Below are 22,658 nucleotides of genomic sequence, written 5' to 3'. Positions count from 1 at the left end.
AAAAAAAAAAAAAAAAAAAAAAAAAAAAAACAAACAAAAACAACTACTCTCACCTATTTTGGTTAAAAATTATAGACAAAACAAACATGTAGACATTAGAAATGATTAGATAAATTATAGCTATCACAAGGAGTGTTGAATTTTGTTTGGTGCAGCTGAGTCACTCTGGGTATATTCCGGAAGATCTAAAGACAGTGGACTATGGCGACTCGGCCACACCAAGTGTTTATGGCGGCTAAGCTCAGGAAACAGCCTCTATACCTGTCAACAGACGAACGGGTAGAGAAAATGGGCTGTCCACACCATGGAATATTACTCGGCCATAAAGAAGAATGCAGTCTTGTTTTCCGTAAGCCAGTGGAGGGAACCTGAGGCTGCCGCCAAGTAAATCAGACGCAGAAAGTTAAATACTTAACGCTAATACTTAAAATGCATGGCTCCTCTTACACGAGAAATGTAAAATATAAACACATGAATGGACAAAATCAGGGAGAAGTGGTAGGAAACAAGAAGGCAGATTCTCAGAGAAGAGGAAGGGGATGGAGGGGAGAAAGGGAGAGGGAAACACAGGGACTCGAACCCAGCTCCACTCCAGGCAGCTACTGAGTCCCAAAACGACCACCACATGCCGCGCTGCCAACAGATACTAATCACGTTTTAACAAATCCTATCGAAAGGGTACTGAGCAACACTGAAAACCATCTCAATAAAGTCAACAGAAGAATAGGGTTCCTACACATTTCCTATAATAGGCATTACACGTTTACAAAAAGGATGGGCACAGAAAGGACCCGAAGAAATGGCGTGAAAATGTCAGCAGGGCTTCTCTCTGAGCCGCAGGTTATGGGGACACTTAACCTCATTCTTGTACTTCTCTGCCCGGGCCACGTCTCCTACAACGACAGTGACGTCAGTAACTAGGACTTCAGCAACTGGTGTTGGCCTTCCTCGATGCCCTGGAGTAGGAGGACTCACGCGCCTACTGAAGGGACAACAGAAGCACACGGGAGATCTAAGAAGAGAAAACTGAGGCAAGAAGACAGAGCAGACATCTCCGGAGTAAACTCCCCGTGGGCTAAGACGCGAAGCGCGGCTCTGCAGACAGAGGGCCCCCCCTTCCCCTGGCCTGGACCGGACGCTCACAGCTCGCCCATCAGCTGGGCAGGAAGCGCGGTTTATGTTTATGTTCTCCTGGCGGCCGTGCAGGCACCAAGAGCAAGTGATGGGGCCGGAATTTGCTCAGTGGTTCCGCCGCCTGCCTCGCACGCGCAAGGACCCGAGGTCCATCCCCACTACCACAAACAAGAGAGCACACAGCAGGCAGGAACCAGGAGGCTGACTTTCAGGGCTGGGGCGTGACCGGGCGGAGAGCGCTGCAGTCCTGGGTTCAGTCCCACAACAGCAAGAGCAAAGAAGCAGTTGATCAGCAGAGCGGTGGACACAAGGGTGTTGGATATATTTTTCTTTATACTTTTTTATGTATGTGAATATTTCACTTTTTTTTAATGTGTGTTTTTTTGACACAGGGTCTCACTATGCAGTCCAAGCTGGCCTTGAACTCACTACGTAGCCCTGGCTGGCCTGGAACTCACAGCGATCCTCCTGCCTCAGCCTCCCGAGGACTGAGATTACAGGTGTGTCCCACCACGCCCAGCTTCGTTACATTTTCGAAGCGGATGATGGATCAACATAACTGAAGTAGATTAAGAACTACAGCCAGCGTAGTGGCCCTGCCTGAGACCCCAACACTCAGGGACGATGCAGGAGGACAGCAAGTTTAAGCTCAGCCTGGGCAACTAAGGGAGACCTTGGCTCCAATCTAAGACAGCTGGAGATGCAGCACAAGGTGAAGGCCCTGGGTTCTATCTCCAGCCCAAGGAAAAAATGGAATTTACTCAAATGAAGACTCACAGATAGAGCCTGGAATGACACATCCCGACCCAAGGGAGAGGAAGGCGAGGAGCGGGCTGTCATTCTCTGAGGGGGAAAGATACGAGACTCAACACAGACCATTCCGAGACCGCCAGGAAATATTCTAGGGACACCTGCCACATCCAGAGAACCCAGAGACCAGTCAGCTCTGTCCGGAGGAAAGAGGCTGCAGGGAGGAAGGGGTAAGCATCACCTACAAAGGGTGAGGGGTCCAAAAAAGAACAAGGTGGTAAGAACCACCCGCAAGATGGAAAGGGAGGGGGAGTAGCTAATGAACACGGCCTCTCCAGAGGCTGAGGCAGGAGAGTCTGGGGCCCCCAGGCCAAGTTCACAGAAACAGAGAGAAGGAGAGCAAAGAATAAAGACAAAGAGAAGATACTGAGTCACCACGCAAATCTACAGACCAAGGACAGGGTTTGTGCGGCCTTCAGCCTCCCCACGTTCATCGGTGTCGTCCTGTCAAGAGGCAGCAGAGACAGGCAGGCACACAGGCAGGCGCGGAGCCCCAGCCCTGGGCCTCCTCAGAGCACCCCAGGCGGCGGCACAGCTTGCTCCTCGGGCACCGCGCTGAGCGTCAGACCCAGAAGCCGCAGGGTGGGCGGGAGCCCGTGCAGGGTGGGCGCTCAGGAGAGAACCATCCAGTCTCCTCTCCCCTCCTGGAGCTCAGCACAGAGCAGCAAATGGGGGGGGCTCAGGCTGGGGCGCTGCGGGCGAGGCCTTCCAGTAGCACCCCAGGCGGCGGCACAGCTTGCTCCTCGGGCACCGCGCTGAGCGTCAGACCCAGAAGCCGCAGGGTGGGCGGGAGCCCGTGCAGGGTGGGCGCTCAGGAGAGAACCATCCAGTCTCCTCTCCCCTCCTGGAGCTCAGCACAGAGCAGCAAATGGGGGGGGCTCAGGCTGGGGCGCTGCGGGCGAGGCCTTCCAGTTCTAACTAGGAGGTTAGCGATTGGCCCAAGGCCCTGGAGCTGAAGAGTGGCAGAGAAAGTGGGGAGTCTGGGTGACTGTAACTCAGAAAGGAAATACACTGCGTGTTCCAACAAGTCCTCAAAGAGTGGCCACGGGTTATACTAATTGGGAACCCAGGCGTTCAGTCCCTCCAGGAGGGCGCGACTCTGGTCGCTACTCCTTGTTGTGGGAGGCTGAGGCAGGAGGACAGCAACGGGAGCCCGGCCTGGCCAATGTAAGGATTTAGCAAGACCCTGTCTCAAATCAAAACTAAACACAAAGGGCAGGGGACGTACCACAGTAAACAGGCCCTGGGTTCAACCCTAGTACTGGGAAAAAACAATCATTCCATAATTTGATGAAACTAAACTCTTACTGATTTTAGAAAAATGCTTCATACCATTTAATTTGTTACTCACTATGGAGTAACACTTGCTGTGAACTCACTGTGTAGCCCAGGGTGGCCTCAAACACTTGACGATCCTCCTGCCTCAGCCTCCCGAGTGTTGGAATTGCAGGCGTGCGCCACCATGCCCGGCTAAGTGACGTGAAGCAAGTGGAGAAAGTCAGCAATGTTCAAGTAGATCCAGTTACTCAGTAACTAGTGTGGCTTCGTGTGACTTAGTTTTCTAACTTGGAAGTGAGACTGTCATACTTCATATCAATCAGGAAGCCTAGGGCCGGGGATTTAGCTCAGTGGTTCCACCACCTGCCTTGCAAGCGCAAAGACCCGGTTCAATCCCCAGTACCCCCTCCAAAAAATTAGCCTAGGCACCATGCCTGCCTGGCAAGCACAAAGTCCTGAGTTCGATTTCTGGTACCACAAAAAAACAAAGAAGCCTATCTGCCAGCGAGCAGCCAAGAGGGCTGCTCAACAGTGAGACCAGTTTTATTGGAGTGACAAAAATTATTGCAGGTGGTACGCTCTCGAATGGTAATAACCTGGCAAACTGAAGTCAGGATACACAGACAGCAAGTGACTTACAGCGCCTATTCAGTTGGGTAATCGAGGCCCTGGTGTCCAGCCCTCCGCTGTGACAGGGATCAGCTGCACAGTAATTAGCACAGCCCCAAGTGGACTGATAGCAGAGGAAGCGATAAAAACGTCCAACAAAGGCACTGAGAGAAGGGCCGTAACGCTTTACGGCAGCATCTGGAACTGTAAAATGGCCCGGCACACACCCAGGTGTTGCCCGCGTGGCAGACTTTGAGGGACGTTGACACCAAACCCCACGTTCGTGAAAGAAGCAATCGATTCAGGGACAGATTCCTCCCCTCTGCAAAGCTCAGCGGCGACTACTCCAGCAAGTACGGCTGCTGCTCTCCTGTGCCACATCACGAATGGGAGGAAACCAGTTCTGGGAAGCTGCCCTGGCTACGGAGGACGTGTGGCACCCCTGAAGGTGTGCGCTGGACACAGGAGGTGGGAAACTCAGTTGTGGACAGGTATGGTGACCCTGGCCCACGGAAAGACACCAGCGGCTTACACGGTGGATAGCGATTCACATGTTAACCACACATGTATCGAGCACAACTAGAAAATGCGTGAGGTACAGTTTAACTGCGAATCTAAAACTGCCTTAAAAAATAAACTCCTGGCCAGGCGTGGTGGTGCACACCTGCAATCCCACCACTTGGGGGAAGGCTGAGGCAGGAGGATTGCTGTTTGTGGCCAGCCTGAGCTACACAGCGAGACCCTGTCTCAAGAAAAAACAATAGAAAGCACACCCACAGAAACTCTGGGAAGGTGACCGACCTCCTCATGTACAGTCGAGATGGCTGAAGATGGCCCACGAGAGAAAGGTGGGCTGCAGTGACACTGGGGACGGATGCACACCCTCACGGCTTGGTCCAACCACACTCACTGCTGTGTTTGAAAACAACTGAGTCTTACCAAAGAAAAAGCTTCCAAGAAGCTTCTAAGTGTGCATGTGGCCTGGGCTTTCTTGTGTCAGGGAAAGCGGGCTGCAGAGCGCGGGCCACCACTGCTCTGTCCACCCTGCTTCTCAGCATGGAAATGTGGGAGAGGACAGTCCTGCTCCTATCCTGTCCAGAAGCAACAAGCCCCAGAAACCTGGCACCCAGCTGGAAGACGGGGAGGAAATCAGCATCATCTGGTTTCAGGGACAATATTTAAGCCAAAAGGACCTTTTCAAGTCAGGTTTGGTGGCACATACCAGCACTCTGGAGGCTGGGGCAGGAGGGTTCCAAGTTCAGGCCCAGCTTGGGCAACTGAGTGTTTTAACGAGACTGTGCTTAAGATAAAAAAAAATTTTTTTTAAGGGCAGAGGATGCAGCCCTAGGTTTAATCCTCAATACCACCAAACAAAACAAAAACCAGAGGGGGGAAAAGAAAATAAAAACTTTAATGAGAGCTTTCCAAGTTAGTACTGGACCATCTGGAAGTAAGATGACTGTGCACCTTCTGGTCCAGACTAAGGCAGAAACAGTGCAGGGTGATAGAAAAAACTGGTGGAAGGAAGGGAAATGCCCTGACTTACTTTTTGCTGAGTCGAGGGTCCAAAGGAGGGTGTTGTGCTCCATACACAGGCTGGATACTAAAAGCAAGAGAAAAGAAAGAAGCAAGTTGTCAGGAAGCTGAACGCGCTGGCTGAAGGCTACCTGTGTCACAAACCTGGCCACAACATGGAAAAGCTCTCGCATGGCCCCTCTGGTATAATGCGGAGCATCCTGTCCTGCGAGAGCGGCACAGTCTGCAGCTGAACGCCAGTGTGCCCGTCATAGCCCCCGCTCAGGCGACTGTGGCACAGCCGGGCTCCCTGAACTCTGCGCACGAGGCCCCTCCCACCCGGCTGCAAACCCTCCTGGAAGGCTCTCCTGATCGTAAACTAACCTCTACGTGGGGCCACCAGGGAGACAAGAGCAATGCTACTTTAATGTGTTCAAGGGGTTTCCTAGGCAGAAGGAAAACACGAGGAAAGAAGGAGTACCAAGAACACCAGGAAGGTCTGGCTTAGAGAGCTGAAGGTTCAGACAAAACAAAAATTAAAGCCAAATAACCAAAATAACCCCCAAGGGTCAATGATTTACATTGTAGCATTTACAGATACACTCAGGTGAGTACACAACTCTCCAAGTCCACAAGCCTTCTTTTCTTTTAATTTGAAACAGCCCAAGGGGGCCTTGAACTTTCAGCGATCTTCCTGCCTCAGCCTCCCGGGGGGCACCACTATGCCTGGCTTCTTAATAAAACATAAAATCTGGGGATAAATGCTGCAGGGAGATCTCAAAAGACCAGTTAGGTTAGGTGAGCGGCCAGGAAAATAAGAGAGACTCCGTGGATCTCCGGAAGGGGTTCGCCCCTGCCAGTAACCAAGCAGAGAGAAAGCAGACCTAATGGGTCACACCGCTTCTGGGCGGTGGCCATACAGCCCCCAGGAAGGGGATCCCCGCGTCCCAGTCAACTGTTTCTTACAGATGTCAGCCCGATCTGCGGGCCCGGCAGAAGGGCGAAGACAGGAATGGTCCTCGGCAGGGGGATCGGAGCCCATGGAGAATCTGTTAGCATTTTCTTGCACTAAACCATGATGGTTCTGCACCTGGACTACTCTGTCTGATGAATCATTTACCGCACCTCAAAAGGGACAGGTGGGGAGTTAGAGGAGGAGAGGCCGAATGATGGCGAAGGCCAAATGAAGACAGGAAAGAGCTGGTGCCCGGGCTGCTCCACCTCCCCATTTTTAATAATCCCTGGCCCTATATATATTTTAATAACCTATACAGTTTTAATAATAGTGCATTTTTGTAAAAAATACACTAGATTTGGATAATACTAGAAGGAACACTCAGGAAGGTGTCCAATGTCTAGCTTGAAAATAAAACATTAGAGTAGGCCGGGGATGTAGCTCAGGGGCACGGCACCTGCCTGGTAAGTGTAAGGTCCTGAGTTCCATCTCTGGTATCCAAACAAATAAATAAAACATTAGGCCGGGCATGGTGGTGCTCACCTGTCATCCCAGCACTCAGGAGGCTGAAGCAAGAGGGTCCCAAGTTTGAGCCAACTCACCAAGACCTTGTTTCAAAATAGAAAGTAAAAAAAAGGCTGGGATGTAGCCCGGCACAAAGGGCCTGGATTCCATCCTCAGTACAATACCACGACAGATGAAGGAAGGAAAGAGAGAAACAGAAAGAAAGAAGGAAAGGAAGGAAGGAGGGGAAAGAAGTCATAGGTTGAAGCCCTAGCATACCTTTCCCTCCTTCTTTCTATCTTGGCTTCTCCACTGAAGACACCACCGCAACCGCCCTGACCCGACCCGAAGGCGGAAGGCCGTAACCTGAAAGTGGTGACCACCGGGCGCAGTATCCAGTTCAGGGCCCGGGGATGGGGCTGGGTTCCTCTCCCTCTGACTTGGGACCTTGCTCTGCACTCCGGGCGCAGCCTGAGACCTGCAGGCGCTGCCACCCGTGGGGCATCATTCGAAACTCGACTTCTCTGGCGTCCAGGCCTGCTGGACTGGAAGCTGGGAAGTGGGCTGTTCAAAGCCCTAAGCTAGGCACTGCTGACGCCGGCAGACGGCCGCCCTGCTCACCTCCTTCCTGTTTCCCTAACCCGCTGCCTGGTAACGATGGGACCCACGGCCCAGCTCACACTGGGGCTCCAGACGCACGACCAAAGCCTTCCAGTCCAGCTGGGGAAGACGCGAAGTCGGGGCCTCTCCAGTCACCACCATCTCCAAGGCGACGCACGTCCCCACCCTGCTGTGCATCGCCCCGTGAAGTCCTCCTAGGGGTCGGAGGCTAGCAGAGGCACCCAGGGCTTCGCTTCCCCACAGTCACAGCTGGGAAGACTGTGGCAGCGCGGGCAGAAGCCAGGCCACCAGGGCCAGGTCTGCATTCTCACCCACGATGGTACAGGCTGACTCCTATCCTCCCACACCAACAGGATGGCCGTTCTGTTCTAAGTACAAGGGGCTCATTCGGTTTTGTTGTTGTTTGGAAAAAGCGACTTGTTTATTTTGGAGGCTGGCCTTAGACTAGCAGTGATCCTCCTGCCTCAGCCTCCCAAGTGCTGTGATTCCAGGCGTGCGCCACCACGCCTGGCTGCATGGGGCTCTTACAAATAACGGGTAGAACTTTAGATCTCTCTTTCCAGAGACTCACCCATCTCAGTTCTGCATATACTCAAAAGAAAACACGTCCACACAAAAGCAGTCCTATGAATGTCCGCAGAAGCGCTATTCATAGTAGTCAAAAGTGGAAACCACCCAAACGTCCATCAGCCGATGACTACAAACAAAGCGTGGTGAGCCAGGCCTGGTGGGGCACACCTGGAATCCCAGCGCGCGGGAGGCTGAGACAGGAGGCTACATGGTGAGTTCAAGGCCACCCTGAACTACACAGCAAGATCCCGTCTGAAAAAATAAAAACAAAATGAAACAAAATAACAACAAAAAACGTGGTGTCTCCACGCAGCGAACTCCCCGCCATAGAAGGAAATAAAGCACCGGCACACACTTCAGTGCGGGTGAGCCTGAAAAACATGGTTAGGACCAGAAGCCAGTCACAAAAGTCCTCGTGTCCCTCCACTAATGTGAGATGTTCACGGAGGCAAATCCGTAGGAACGGAGAGCAGATTAGTAGTTGCCAGGCTCTGGAGGGAGGACATCACGGGAAACAGCTGCTAATAAGTATACAGGATTGTTTGTCACAGTAGAAATGTTCTGACCTTAGTGGGATGGTCAGACAACACCATCTATACTTCAGATGAGTGTATTAAAGACCGCTGAATTGCACCCTTTAATCGTGTGTGTGTGTGTGTGTGTGTGTGTGATCAATAACTTTTTGGGGAGTGGTAGTACTGGAGACGGTCTTCCCACTGAGTGACATCCCCAGCCCTTTTTTGTTGTTTTCAAACAGGCTCTCACTCTGTAGTTCAGGCTGGTCCTGAACTCACTATGAACCACAGGCTGGCCTTTCACTAGCAGCAATCCTCCTGCCTCAGCCTTCCAAGTTCCGGGATTACAGGTATACATCACCAAGCCCAGCTAACATCATTCTTTTTCAAAAAAAAAATTTTTTTTTCAGTACCGGGGAATCAAACTCAGGAGCTTGTGCTTGCCAGGCAGGCACAGAGCCGCTGAGCTACGTCCCTGGCCCTAATGTTGTTATTTTTTAAAAGAATGATTCATTCTGAACTTGGCTATTTAATAAAATTCTTTTTGGTTGTCACTTTGGTTGCTGGATCACAATCAAAGAAAGTAGCCTGCCTTCACTTTTGATTTTATACCTTTCAGTTTGCAAAGAAAATGAGTTTCACTTCTAGGCTGCCCTGAACCTAGGGGACATTTTTTCATTTCCCTATGAAGAAGAAAGTTTTTCTTCTCTAAGACTGAGACTCCAGGTGCAAAAGTTCTATTCTTTAAAAAAAAAAAGTCAACATTTTCTTTTTTTTTTTTCCCCCTCCAGGTTTTTGTTTTTGTTTTTGTTTTTTGGAGACAGGGTCTCACTATATAGTTGAGACTGACCTGGAACTCACTATGTAGCCCAGGCTGGTCTCAGACTCACAGCGATCCTCCTGCCTCAGCCTCCCGAGTGCTGGGATTACAGGCATGCACCACCATGAACGGCTCAACATTTTGTTTAAACCAAAGCAGCTTTCTAGCTACAAGGACGCCAGTGTTTTCTCATAGCCAGGAGCTCCTGGGGTTTCCCTGCTAAAAGCAGACAGCTGAACAGTATTTCTTTTCAACAAGCAAGGTAATAAAAACTATTATGAATTGTGATTGTACTTTAACACCATAAGAATGAATGAGTCAACTCATATCTGGGTAAGGATCTGAGATACAGTTTTTTAAATGTTTACTTGTTCTAATAAACAGTAATCTTAATAATTACGATTTATTGAGCAACCATAATTGTGTGAAACAAACACTTGCCTAGGTTCTTTACCAGTTGGTATTTCATTTTGTCCTGACAGTAACTCTGAGGAAAACACTTATTCCTTACTTTATAGATGAGGAAACTGAGGTCTAGAGAGATTAAGTCAGTTCTTTGTCTTTGGTCACACAGGAAAGAGAGCCAAGCAAAATGAAAAAGAAAGACAAGAACTTGAAGAAAAAGAACCTTTCCCTATCCCACAGAAGTAGTGCTGTATTTCTTCTGTAGTCCAGGAGAAGAAATACAGAAAACCAAAGACAGAAAATACAGCCAGCAGTCAGAAGGCACAGATGAAGCTGGGTGTGTGGCGCACACCTGTGATCTCTGGAGGCTGAGGCAGGAGGATTGTGGCAAGTTGGAGGCCAGCCTGGGCTACATAGTGAGTTCAAGGCCAGCCTGGACTGCATGGCGAGACCATGTTAAAAAAATAAATAAGAAGAAAGGCACAGAGGATGCGCCATGCCTCACATCTCCCACACGGCTTCCTGCCAGAATGGTTTCCCCACTGATTATGATTACGATCTCAGGCTGCCAAACTTCATGCTCTCTCTATGGAAAACCCCGGAGAGACAGAGCAGTTAACCCAACTAGAGGGCTCAGTAGACCAGGAAGGAAAATGAATCAGAGGCCAGGAAGTGGTGCTTATCTGAAAACACAGAACATCTTTAGCACTTATGTTAACACTGTAATTCCTCAGCACTTTCATCCGTGCTATCTCTGTGCTCCCCTTTCCTGTTAAGTTTTGTGAGACGGGGTCTCACTATGTAGTTCTGGCTGGCCTGGACCTCACTGTTAGACCAGGCTGGCCTCACACTTACGGTGATCCTCCTGTCTCAGCCTCCTGAGTGCTGAGATTACAGGCCTGCTACCCCTTTTATTTTAATATGTTTTACTAAAAGCTGATTCCCACCCTATGTTCCGTATGTCTTATACAATCTCAGACAAAACAAGGGTCACAAGGCCTGTACTGACCTTTGTTTCTCTCTCAATTAAAAAAAGAAAAGCACAAGGTCAAAGGATTATCCCAGAAGACCTTAACCGATGAGGAAAGTGGCACGTGCAGACCTAACCAGATGTGAATTCTATGGCTAAGTAGTGTGCAGCTGGCGTAAATCTGAAATTCATGACTGAAACACCCTCCTTTTACTTCTCAGGAGTCTGCTCAAAACAAAATGAAACTGTACCAACGGCACACTGAGGCTGGACGCTGCTCGGAGTGTCAACGTAAGGGGAGTAAAGTAGAGGCTCCGCTCTCCAGCTGAAGAACGAAGAATCCGGTGCATTGGCACAAAAAGAGCAGGAGAGAAAGTGCTTACAGTGGGTGGCCAAATCCAACAACGTCCAAGGATTCTGTGGTCATCCTGTAAGAATTCCCAATGGGAAAGGGCCAACTTGAGCTGAAGTAAGATCCGGCTGGAGGACTGTTGTCACTTTCTCTGCTCACAACCCCGCAGGCAGCGCCTGAGCCGTCACCGCACCCCGAGTCCCGGCTGAGATTCCGGCGCGCTGACCCCGGGCGCCAGGCAACCACCTGTGCTGGGTGGGGACCCCGGAGGACGAGCGCTGTCTAAAGCGGGGAGCAGGTCTGGGGCGGGCCCGGGCTCCTGCCCAGACCCCGCGGGCCCTGACGCCTGTCTTCGCCCACCTCTCCGCCGAGGCCAGTCCCGGGGACCTCCGCCCTCAGACCCGGTCTGCACCCCACACCGAGCAGTCCCGCTCCCCTGTGCGTGACAGCTGCCCAGACGCCGCCCGGAAACCCCAGCGCCCGCAGCGCGGGTTCTCTCAGACCAGTCTTCCGGCCTCGGAGGCGCCCCAGGCCCGCAGGATTTAAGGATCCGGACCCGTGAAGGTTCGGTCCAAGCCCCTCGCCTTCTCGGCGTCCCGAGCTCACCTCCCCGGCAGCTTGGCGCTCCTCTTCCAAAACTGCTTGCTGTTCTCGGCGGCCATGGCTCTGGCCCGGGGAAGGCGTGGTAGTCGAGCCGAGGGGGTGGGGTGCCCGGAGAGAGGCCCCCACGACCCCTCAATCTGAGGGCCAGCCCAGGCCGCTTCCCCGCCGCCGGTCACCCGCTCCAAGCTCCTGGGGGCGCCATCTTGGATGTGGGCACCCCCCCACCCAGCGCCGCTGCCATTGGTGGGCCCCACAGGCAGGGGACGGGCCGACCAATCAGGAGGCGGAATCCTGCAGGCCGCTGAAGCCCCAACGGCAACGTCAGGGGCTGGGCGCACAGGTGGACCAGGAAGGCGGAGCTTGGGTGGGCTGGAGGCGGGGCTTAAAGTTCCTCCACCAGGACGGAAAAAACAGGTAAAGAAGGGGACCTACGGGGAAAAAAGACAGAGACTGTTCTCTGTGGTAACTGAGGTTTCTGGCTGTAATATTTTTTGGAAGGAGAGAATAATATCGTTATCTCCATATATCTTTGACTAAAAGTATGGGTTTTTATGGTAACTGTGGCCCACTGTTAACATCTCGATGTTAAAATAACACGCTGGTTATCACCTTCCCTATCCTCTTTCCAGTAAGATCTCAATTTTAAGGTTTTTTTTTCCGCCAGGGAAGATCGGTACAGCTCCCATAGACCAAAGGTGGTAACTGTTCAACGTTTAACAGTTGGTTCATTGGATTCTCCCTCACCTTTGGCTGGGATTGGTAAGAGCAGAGGATTTGGGTTGTGTGTTAAATTCAGACGACGACATTCCTGTTTTTATCTACTTTCTGGCTATGAGAACCCGGATACTGACAAATAGTGTTTAGAAAATGTTCTTATTTTTTTCTGACCAATTCAGATTCCCACCTATCATTTCTTGTGTGTTTTGTTGATTTATTTATTTATTTATTTTTTGTTGTTTTTTGAGACAGGGTCTTGACATGTAGTTCAGGCTGGCCTGGAACTTATGGCAATCCTCCTGCCTCAGCCTCCATAGTGCTGGGATTATAGCTGCGGGCCACCATGTCCAGCTATGTTTTGTTTTTTTTTTTTGGAGGACATAGTATATATCTATGGGATAAATCACAAAGTTAAGGATGTATCTGTCCCCATATCCTTAATTGCCCTTATTAGTTTATTATAAATCTTTCACTTTCGAATTTACTTTCCACCCAATTTTGACTCAGAATGCGACCTTATCTATTGGCATTTTGAATCCACTGAAGTCTTGTCAGTGATTCTTGGTTTCTGTGGTTGTATTCTGCGATGATCTGGTGAGAGGGACAGCACTCGATGGTCCAGACTTGTTCCTGTCCCAACAAAGGACAGAGGAGGTAAGAGGCCGATTGTCCTCCACCCCATCCCGTGTCCTTCCACATACTAGGAAATATTTAATGTTGTCCTGTCTAAAGAAGGGTTCTTTGATTTGCTCTCCAGTGTATCTTTCTAAATGGACTTTACCCCCATTTTCAAGCTCCTCTTGTCCCCCAGTTTCAGAATTACAGGACTGTAGGAAGGGGGCCATTTTTGCTCTGAGTCTCTCGTGCTTTCACAGACTTTCACCTCCTCTTCTTCGTGGTCATTTAACCAATCTGACGAAAGTCCCTCTGTCCTCGCCATCATTTTACCTGTCCGATTCTTCTTTTCTGTGGGACACAGTGGCCAGCCCTCCCTCCTGATCCTTCAGAGAGGTGTCCTGAAGTCGTTTTGAAACGGATATTTTTGTCTTTATTCTGGATCGCCAGGGCTTTTGGACTTTGGAAAAGCTGGAGTTTTGGGCTGGGGGTTTAGCTTAGGGGCACCGCCCCTGCCTTGCAAGTGCAAGGTCCTGAGTTTGGTCTCTGGCACAAAAGAGAGAGAGCGAGAGAGAGAGAGAGAGAGAGAGAGAGAGAGCGAGAGAGAGAGGGTGGAGGGAGGGAGGCAGAGAGAGAGAGAGAGAGAGGAAAGAAAGAAAAAGAAAGAAAGAAGGAAGGAAAGAAAGAAAGAAAGAAAGAAAGAAAGAAAGAAAGAAAGAAAGAAAGAAAGAAAGAGAGAAAAGCTTAAGAAAGAAAGAAAGAAAGAAAGAAAGAAAGAAAGAAAGAAAGAAAGAAAGAAAGAAAAGCTGCAGTCTTGAAGGAATCATTTGCTTTGACATCTCGATCCCAGTCCTCGGTGAGCTCCCTGTTTCGTAGGCCATCTGAATTGTCTTCCTCTGTGTGCGCTCCTGACACTTGGCCATGTGGCAGACACTTGTCACTTTCCACTTGCTCACTTTGCTTTAGAAACACTCCTGAAGCCAGGCATGGTGAGTCAAGCACTTGGGAAGCTGAGGCAGGAGGTTCTCAGAGAGTTGGAAGCGAACCTGGGCTACCTAGCAAGACTCTGTCTCAAAAAAACAAAAACAAAAACAACACAACTTACGTGGTGTGGTTCTACTCACCTCTCCAGTCTCTGCTCATGTATGCACTCTTGCTGAATCTCCAACCACACTCTTCAGGCTTTGCCCCATTCCTTGAACACTCCAAACACCTGTCCTAATGAGGCCTTTGCATGAGCCACTGTGTCTGCTTGGAATTCTCTCCCTGCAGATTCTGTGCTTGGCTTACTTGCGTCCACCTATCCTCACCTTGGGGAGGCCACCCTAACCCCCTACTTTCAAGAGCAAGCTCCCACACTTTATTTTTCTTTACAGCTGCATCACACACACCACACTGTGTCCCAGTTTGCTCCATCTCTGTCCCTGAGAGCGGAAACTGCGCTAGGATAGGGACTTGGTTTGTTCTGTTCCTTGCACCTAAAATAGAGCCCAGCATGTAGTAGATACTCAATAAATATTTACCGAGTGGGTGAATGAAGACCATAAACAGTTCTTGTCTTCTGTTGTCTGTGTCATTCATACACATCTTGGTTAGGAAAGATCCCATTTCCTAACCCCTATAGGATGTGTGTACTTTACCAAAGGTTCTAATGCTTGCCTATTCTCTTGATTGATAAATAGTCTCTATCTCTTGAAAAAGAGTATTCCGGCTTGTGTCTCCATGTCCCCCCAAAACCTCATGCAGTCATAGGTGGGACTTCCTTGGAGGTCACTAAATCTAGAGTGTGTGTTTGACTAGGATGCAGGGTGCTAGGGTTAAGGGTGGGTGATTACTAAATCAGTCCACTGACTGGTTTGGCACCACCCTTCTCCTGGTAGCCTGGATACAATATAAGGGACGGAAAGAGGCCTGTCTCCTCTCTTGCTTGCTTTGCTGCCTTCTGCCTGCCATGAACTATTTCTCCTCTACGATGCCTGTCAACCACGCCACCCTACCTTGGAGCCAGCCAATTATGAACTGAAACCTCTACAAACTGAGCTCAGTAAACTTTTCCCCTTTACTTTTGTATGTCAGGGGCTGGGGATTTAGTTTAGTGGTTCCTCAGCCTGCCTCACAAGTACAAAATCTGGAGTTCGAACCCCGGTACAAAAAAAAAAAAAAAAAAAAACTTTTGGATGTCAAATATTTTGCCTCAGCAATGAGAGAAAACTAAAACAAAGAGTAAGGATTTTTGTTTGTTTGCAAGTACTGGGGATTGAACCAAGGATTTCTACACTGAGCAACTTCTTCAGCCTTTTTTATTCATTCATTAAGACAGGGCCTCCCTAAGTCACTATGTTTCCCAGGAGCTGGGCTCAAACTTGCAATCCTCCTACCTCAGCTTCCTAGAGTGCTGGTATTACAGGCAGCTAAGTTAAGCAGAAATATTCTAGGTAGTCAAGCAGGACTGGGCCCTCGAGGGAGCCAGTGCAGAGGACGAGAACACATCAGGACTGTGGCTGGAGGCGCATCTGTCAAAGGCCAGGCCTCAAGATAAAGATGGAATGACCAGGCCTCTATGCCTCCCCAAGGGATGAGCCACAATTTGAAATTATGCCTTCATTGGTATCTTCTGGTCAGGCAAAGTCCACACAGACTTCAGTCACTCAGTGGGTGACCGGAGCATCGAGAGCCATCCCTTCCCAAAAATGCTTTTGCTTTTTCCATGTACCCTTGCTAGGGACCTGCTTCCTTCCCTATTGGACCAGTATTAGCTAAGCACCCATACTTGTAATCTGACTGATTATTCATGAATTTGCTCTATAAAATATTCATAGAGAAGTGACCTCAATGGCAGCCCACTTCCGGTCCCTTCCTGTCTCTCAGGAAATCTTTGCTACTCTTAGCCTCCATTGTTCCTTAAAACTCAGTCTTGGATTTCGGGGGAGGGGACACAAACTTGGCGTATCCGACATCTAGCAGGTTGGGAGTTAGTTTTCCCCTGTGTCACTGGTATTACAAGTGTGTACCTCCACGCCTGGCTAGAGTTTCTTTTCCAAGCCCTGGGGCAGCTTCCCCAGAATGCACCTGTGCCTGGGAAAAGGGCTACCCAGAATGCACCTGCACCCCCCACCCAATCAGTGGATCAGGCTTGCTCACCAGAAGGGTGAGAGCTCTCACCAAACTTTGACCAAATCGCTGATTTGAAGCTCTGTAGGGGTCCACAGAGCCCTTCTGGTAAAAGACCTTTGTCACAGTGGCTTACTGACCCAGGGGGCAGTGTACCTGCAGAGCCCCCAAAGATTGCATTCAAAGTCTCAGCTACCTCATCTTTGACAAAGGAGCTGACTGTCCTCACTGGAGGAAAGATAGCCTCTTTAATAAATGGTGTTGGAAAAACTGGTTCTCAACCTGCCACAGATTGAAACTAGACCCTTATCTCTCACCATGCACTAAATTAAAATCCAAGTGGATTAAAGATCTAAATATAAAAACAGAAACACTAAACTTGCTGGAAGATAAGTTAGGCAGAACTCTGGAAGACATTGGCATAGGAAAAGACTTTATGAACAAATCCTCAGTAGCACGGGAACTAGCAGAAAGAATCAACAACTGGGATCTCGTCTTATTAAAAAGCTTCTGCAGTGCAAAAGAAACCATCAACAGAGCTAAGAGACAACCTACAATGTGGGAAAAATTTTTACCAGATGCTCCTCAGACAAAGGACTATTATCTAGAATATATAAAGAGCTCAAAACAACCAGCCCCCCAAATATAAAGACCCGATTCAAAAATGGGCATCTGAAATGAACAGACATTTCTCAGACAAAGAAGTAAAAGCAGCAAGTAAATAGATGAAAAATGTTCCACATCACTGGTCATTCGAGAGATGCAGATGAAAACAACACTGAGATTCCACCTCACCCCACAAAGAATGGCTGCTATCAAGATATCACACAATAGCAAATGTTGGCAGCGTTGTGGGGAGAAAGGAACCCTTCTCCATTGTTGGTGGGAGTGCAGACTGGTGTGACCACTGTGGAAATCAATATGGAGATACCTCAAAGAGCTGGGACTAGAGGTTCCATTTGACCCAGCCATCCCTCTGCTGGGTATCTTTTCAAAAGAATTAAAAGAATCATATCACAGAGATATATGCGCACCTATGTATATAGCAGCACAGTTTGCAATAGCTAAAACTTGGAAACAGCCCATTTGCCCATCAGTTGGAAACTGGATAAAGAAGATGTGGTTTTTCTATAAAATGGAATATTACTCAGCCATGAGGAATGAGAAAGTAGATTCATTCATAGGTAAGCCGGGTGTGGTGGCGCACGCCTGTAATCCCAGCACTCTCGAGGCTGAGGCAGGAGGATCACTGTGAGTTCTAGACCAGCCTGGGCTACATAGTGAGTTCCAGGTCAGTCTCAATTACACAGTGAGACCCTGTCTCAAAAAAGCAACAAAACAAAAACAAAACATAGGTAAATGGATACACTTTGAGGATATACTCCTAAGTGAAATAAATAAGTTACACATGTGTAAATACCAAATAGTTTCTCTGGTGTGAAAAACTAAAATAGTACTCAAGATCCTAACGGGATAATTACCAATGTGAAATAGGAAGAAAAGGACTAAAGGTGTAGGGATAGTGAGAAGGGTAGGGGAAGGGGAATAAAGGAAAGGGAAAAAAATATGAGAAAATATAAAAATGGAATTAAAGTGTTTGTAGGCGGGGAGGGGAGGAGGGGGTGAAGGGAGGGCAGGGACAAGGGGCAAAAATGCAAACCAAGACCTGTCATGTAAAGGTACAGGATCCCAGTAATGAATGTAACTGTACCGTATACCTAGAATGTACCAATAAATTCAATTTTTTAAAAAAAGTCTCAGCGGGAGTCAGGTCTAGGGCGGGGCCCAAAACTCTGCGTGTGTAGCTAGCGACTCGGTGACCCCGCACGGCTGGTCTGCAACCTCCCTTCGTGCTGGTCTGTGATCCTGGATTTTTCTCTCCTGGGTTTGATTGTTCTGTACTCTCGGTGTGGTCTGCAGAGTTTCTCCTTCACTCAGAGAGGGGTAAAACAACTTAGCATGGGCAAAGCGGCCTTAAAGGAAGGAGACGTGTAGGGGGAGGCTGAATATACACTTGAAAGAGGTGGGCAGATCCCAACTCTTAGGGAAAGAGTTCGGAAAGGGAAGCCAGAGCCCAGACAGGAAGGAAGACCTGAAGAATAAAAGGTCATTTCAGAGTGGGATCTCCAAAGCGGAGATTTTTTTTTTTTTCTTTTTTTGGTACCAGGGATTGAACTCGGGTCCTTGCAAGGCAGGCCACCGAAGCTGAGCTAAATCCCCGGCCCCCAGGGGGAGATTTTTTAAAAGGAGGGAAAACAACGCAGAGGTTAAAAAATACAAAGGCTTTGGGCTTCCAGCAAGGCCACTAATGGACTCAGAATGGCAAAGGAGGGGCGTGCAAGAAGCCGGTGTGGTGACACATGCCTGTGATCAAAAAACAAACAAAATCCAGGGGCAAGACGGGTGGTGGTGCACATCTGTGATCCCAGCACTTGGGAGGCTGAGGCAGGAGGATTGCTGTGAGTTTAGCCTAAATTACACTGCGAGACCCTGTCTCAACCAAACCAAACACCGTACAAAAACAGCACACCAGATTGCGCTCACGTGTTGGACAGTTTGCCGATCCCTGCGGTGAAAATTAAAGGACAGATAACATGTTGAAAAAGATGAAGATATATTCTATGTGTGTACGAAAACACCACGCCAAAACCCAATGTTTTGTGGAGTGAGCCGGCACCAACACGAAAAAGATTAAGAAGCAAACACTTGAGGAACGGTTGCACCCCTCGTGTCCCGCTCTGCTCCCTGTCCCCTCCCTCCCTCCAGGGAAGCTGCAACCCTGAGTTGGGGACTCCGCTTCCGACGCGTGTCACAGACTCCTCACTGCATATGTGTGTATCTGTAAACAACATGCGTTGCATGTTTTGAAACTTTCTAAAGAGCACTGCGCTGTACATATGCTTTAGCAACTGGCCCTTTCCACTCGGCAGGCTGTTAATGGGGCTCCAGCTTACTCGTTTTGTTGACGATGCACCATTCATTCTGGCTTCCCGTCGCTCTTATTTTGAACAGTGCTCAACCAGTCAGCATTCTACACACCATCTTGCGCAAAATTTTCTCTAGCGCAGCCTTTTTCAAATTACAGTTTGTTGCCAGGCATGGTGGCACACACCTGGAATCCCAGGCCTCAGGAGGCTGAGGCAGGAGGATTGCCATGAGTATGAGGCCAGCCTGGGCTAATACAAACAGACACAGACACACACACACACACACACACACACACACACACGCTATAGCTTGTCAATTCCGTTAACCCATTTGGGCTGCTATAACAAAATACCATAGATTACTACCTTACAAACAACATTGTACGTCTCACAGTTCCACAGGCTGGAAAGTCCATGGTCTAGGTACTGGCAGATTTGAAGTCTTGTGTGGCCACCAGGTCACATCCTTAGGTGCATGATGTTGTCCGCAGTGCCCTCACATGCGGGGAGAGACGCGGCAGGTCCCTGGGGACTCCTTTACCTGGGTACTAATCCAGTGACCCAGCGACCTCCTGAAGCCCTGGCCTCCTCTAACACCAGCTCATTGGTGCTTAGGCTTGGATGCATTAATTTTTTTGTTTTGTTTTGTTTGGGGGTTTATTTGTCTGTTTTTGAGACAGGGTCTCAGTCTATAATTCAGGCTGACCTTGAACTCAGTGCCTCTCCTGCCTCAGCCTCCTGAGTGCTAGAATTACAGGTGTGCACCATCATGCCTGGCTAGCATATTAATTTTTTGAGAGGGCGCCAATATTTGACCATAGCATCGACTGCTAGTTCTATAGCAATGAATGTGGACATCCACTGGGCCATACCTCTACCGGTAGTCGTTTTGTCACGGGATGTTAAATACATCATGCACAATAAGCCAACCCTTCTATTAAGGCTGCGATTGTAGGTCTTTCAGCCTTCGCAGGCCGCATGACCTCCGCGGCTGTGTGACAGAAGCAGCCATAGATGGTAATAGGTAAACCAGCGCGGCAGCGTTCCGGTAAAACTGTCTGTCAGCTCTTCTCTCCAGGGCCGCCGTCTCTGGCTTTCCCTGCCCGGCCCCAGGCTCACCCTCCATCACCTGGGTCGGGGGGATTTCAGAAAACGTTACTCAAGCAGAGAAGGCTGGGCTCGTTCTCTCTGCTGGGAGGACGGATGGGTCAGGGCTGCTCTGCCCGACGACCAGAGCAGGGAACCAAGCAAGGCAGCCTGAAGTCTCCCGGCGGAGTCTGTCCGAGGGCAGCCAACAGCCGGCTCAGCCTCCGACGCTTCATCTGCCGAAGCCAGCCACGCGTTGGGTCTGCGGCTTGCTCCATGGAGGGACATTAGAGAAAAACACAGGGTTGAGGGAGAGGCCAAGGTAGGGAAGACTTCAGCACACCGGCTTGGTAGAAGTGAGCATGTGAAATAACAACGCTGGAAATGTGACAGAAGTGTCCTCTCCACCCTCTTCCTGTGGAAGCCTGCGCAGGTGTGGCGGCTCTGCCCTGTGAAATCTCCGGCTCCTTCCCTCTCTTGCTGCATCATCCAGGAATGGAATGGTCCAAGATGGTCACGGAGGCCCAAGATGGCTCCCCCGACATCCACATTGCAGGAGCCACTGAGATGAGGGCACAGGAGTATGTGACTTTATCCCCAACACCAGATGCTTGCCTCCATTTCTGCCCCTCTAGATCCAGTCTCAGAAATTGTTCATGTGGTCAAACTCAGCTGCAAGGGAGGCTGGGAAATGCATCACATGGCCCAGCTCAGCTGCAAGGGAGGCTGGGAAATACCAACTTGGTTCTAGCCAACAAAATGTGTATCTAAACACTTTCTCCGGAGGAAGCAATCAGGCACTCCCTGCCTGTTAAAGGAGAAGAAGAGATGATAAATACAACAACATCTCTATGGTAGACGTTTTTAGCCACTTTCTTTCTTGTTAACAGGGCTCCTTTGGGACAAGTGGGTGTAAATCCTTCGTCTTACTTCCTCAGAGAGCCAGACAGGGCGGACAACTTCCTGGCCCATGCCTGGTGCCAGGTGAGGACCCTGGTGCCATAGCTGGGGTCAGCTATGATTGCAGAAGTCACCTTAGGGCTCTGAAGCCTCTGTGCGGATCTGGATGGGCATGAGGCAGGCAAGGTGAGGAGTGAGAACAGGCCAACTGCAGGGAGGGCCCCTCCGAGGCCCCCAGAAGCAATCTAGCAGGGTGACTTATTGTCAGAATGACCTTGATTCCAAGTAGGGCTGGGGCTGGTTTTCCTGCTGTGGCTGACTCAACACCAAAGCTCGACCGGCACTTTCTCTTTGTGAGTTCAAGCCTCACTCATCTCTTCCTCCCCGGAGAGTCAAAGGACTATTGTTTTGGAAAAGCTGGGCTCTCCAGGCAGAGATCTAGATTATGTGGATGAGTGTGTAGTATTGATCCGAAAAGTTGAAAGAAGAGCCAGACTTGTGGTACACGACTGCACTCCCAGCACCAGGGAGGCTGAGGCTGAGGCTGAGGCAGGAAGATCACTGCAAATTCAAGGCCAGCCTGAACTGCATAGTGAGACCCTGTCTCAAAGAAACAAAAACTGGGCTGGGGATTTATCTCAGTGTTTCCACCGCCTTCCTCTAAAGCTCAAGGTCCCGAGTTCGATCCCCGGTACAAAAATAAAAAATAAAAAAACAAACAGCTTGCTATTAACAAAGAAGAGGAAATAGGCATTGTGTAGGAAACATAATGATGTCTGCTGCCACACAGCTTAATAAATACTAGCTTTACTTGCATAATAAGTAGTAGTTACCCCTTGGCATAAAATAAAAATGGAGACATCAATAGCACACGGTACAGCTCTTACTCTATGCTAGGAACTGTTGTGAGTGTGTAAAATATATTAACTCTCTCAATCTTTGCAGCAATTTGCTGAGGTAAATGTTGTCTTTGACTTATTTTAGTGTATTACATCATATCATGTATACTCACAGTTAGGTTTACCATAATGCTAGGATCATGATATAGCCTTCTTGTTCTATGCATGACTCCCTTTTATTTACTTTTTTTTTTATACTGGGGATCGAACTCAGGACCTTGCACTTGTGAGGCAGGTGGTGGCAACTCTGAGCTAAATCCCCAGCCCAAATTCTATTCTTAGCTAGGTGTACTGGTGCACACCTATAATCCCAGCCCTCTGGGAGGCTGAGGCAGGAGGATCAAAAGTTTGAGCCCAAGGTGCTGCGGATTTAGTTCAGTGGTGCCAGAGCCTACCTTGCAAGAGCAAGGTCCTGAGTTCAATCTCCAGTACCCCAAAATAAATAAATAAATAAATAATAAAAAGTTCGAGCCCAAGGCCAGGGATTTAGCTCAGTGGTTCCAGCTCCTGCTTTGCAAGCACAAAGACCTGAGTTCAATCCCTGGTACCAAAAAAAAAAGTTCGAGCCCAACCTGGGCAACTGAGCAACCAGAGAGAACTTGTCTCAAAATTACGTAACTGTATTGTATACCTAAAATGTACCGATAAAAAATAAAAATTTTATTTTTAAATAAAAATATTAAATAAATAAATAATAACGTGAGCCGACTCAGCCTCCCCCCCTTAAAATAAAAAAAAAAAA

The 22,658-nt window shown here is 49.2% G+C and overlaps 2 protein-coding genes across 12 annotated transcripts in view; one reads left to right on the top strand and one right to left on the bottom strand.

The window, feature by feature from the left end:
- Tbc1d22b (TBC1 domain family member 22B) overlaps positions 1-11,870 on the bottom strand; it is a 46,519-nt gene extending 34,649 nt beyond the window's left edge. For 4 of the 6 annotated variants that reach the window (XM_010638835.3, XM_010638838.2, XM_033766422.1 and 1 more), the window contains exons 1-2: positions 11,665-11,870; positions 5,378-5,434 (exon numbers count right to left, since the gene is read on the bottom strand). In XM_010638835.3, the coding sequence (XP_010637137.1) occupies positions 5,378-5,434; positions 11,665-11,720 (113 nt within the window). In that variant the 5' untranslated portion in view covers positions 11,721-11,870. Of the gene's footprint in view, positions 1-5,377; positions 5,435-11,089; positions 11,149-11,664 lie in introns of those variants that run through there. The other 2 variants (XM_010638836.2, XM_010638837.3) reach the window with 2 other exon arrangements.
- Positions 11,161-22,658, top strand: part of Tmem217 (transmembrane protein 217) — a 17,343-nt gene continuing 5,845 nt past the window's right edge. For 2 of the 6 annotated variants that reach the window (XM_033766425.1, XM_010638843.1), the window contains exons 1-2: positions 11,999-12,075; positions 12,886-13,032. Coding sequence is in view for 1 of the 6 variants with exons in the window: in XM_033766424.1 (XP_033622315.1) it covers positions 11,869-12,075 (207 nt within the window). In the remaining 5 variants the exon portion in view is untranslated. Of the gene's footprint in view, positions 11,623-11,771; positions 12,076-12,885; positions 13,033-21,007; positions 21,204-22,658 lie in introns of those variants that run through there. The other 4 variants (XM_010638844.1, XM_010638842.3, XM_033766424.1 and 1 more) reach the window with 4 other exon arrangements.

The sequence above is a fragment of the Fukomys damarensis genome, unplaced genomic scaffold, assembly GCF_012274545.1.
Source record: "Fukomys damarensis isolate Sample0158 unplaced genomic scaffold, DMR_v1.0_HiC HiC_scaffold_20, whole genome shotgun sequence".
Lineage (NCBI taxonomy): Eukaryota > Metazoa > Chordata > Mammalia > Rodentia > Bathyergidae > Fukomys > Fukomys damarensis.
This window is presented reverse-complemented; position numbering and strand designations above follow the sequence as displayed.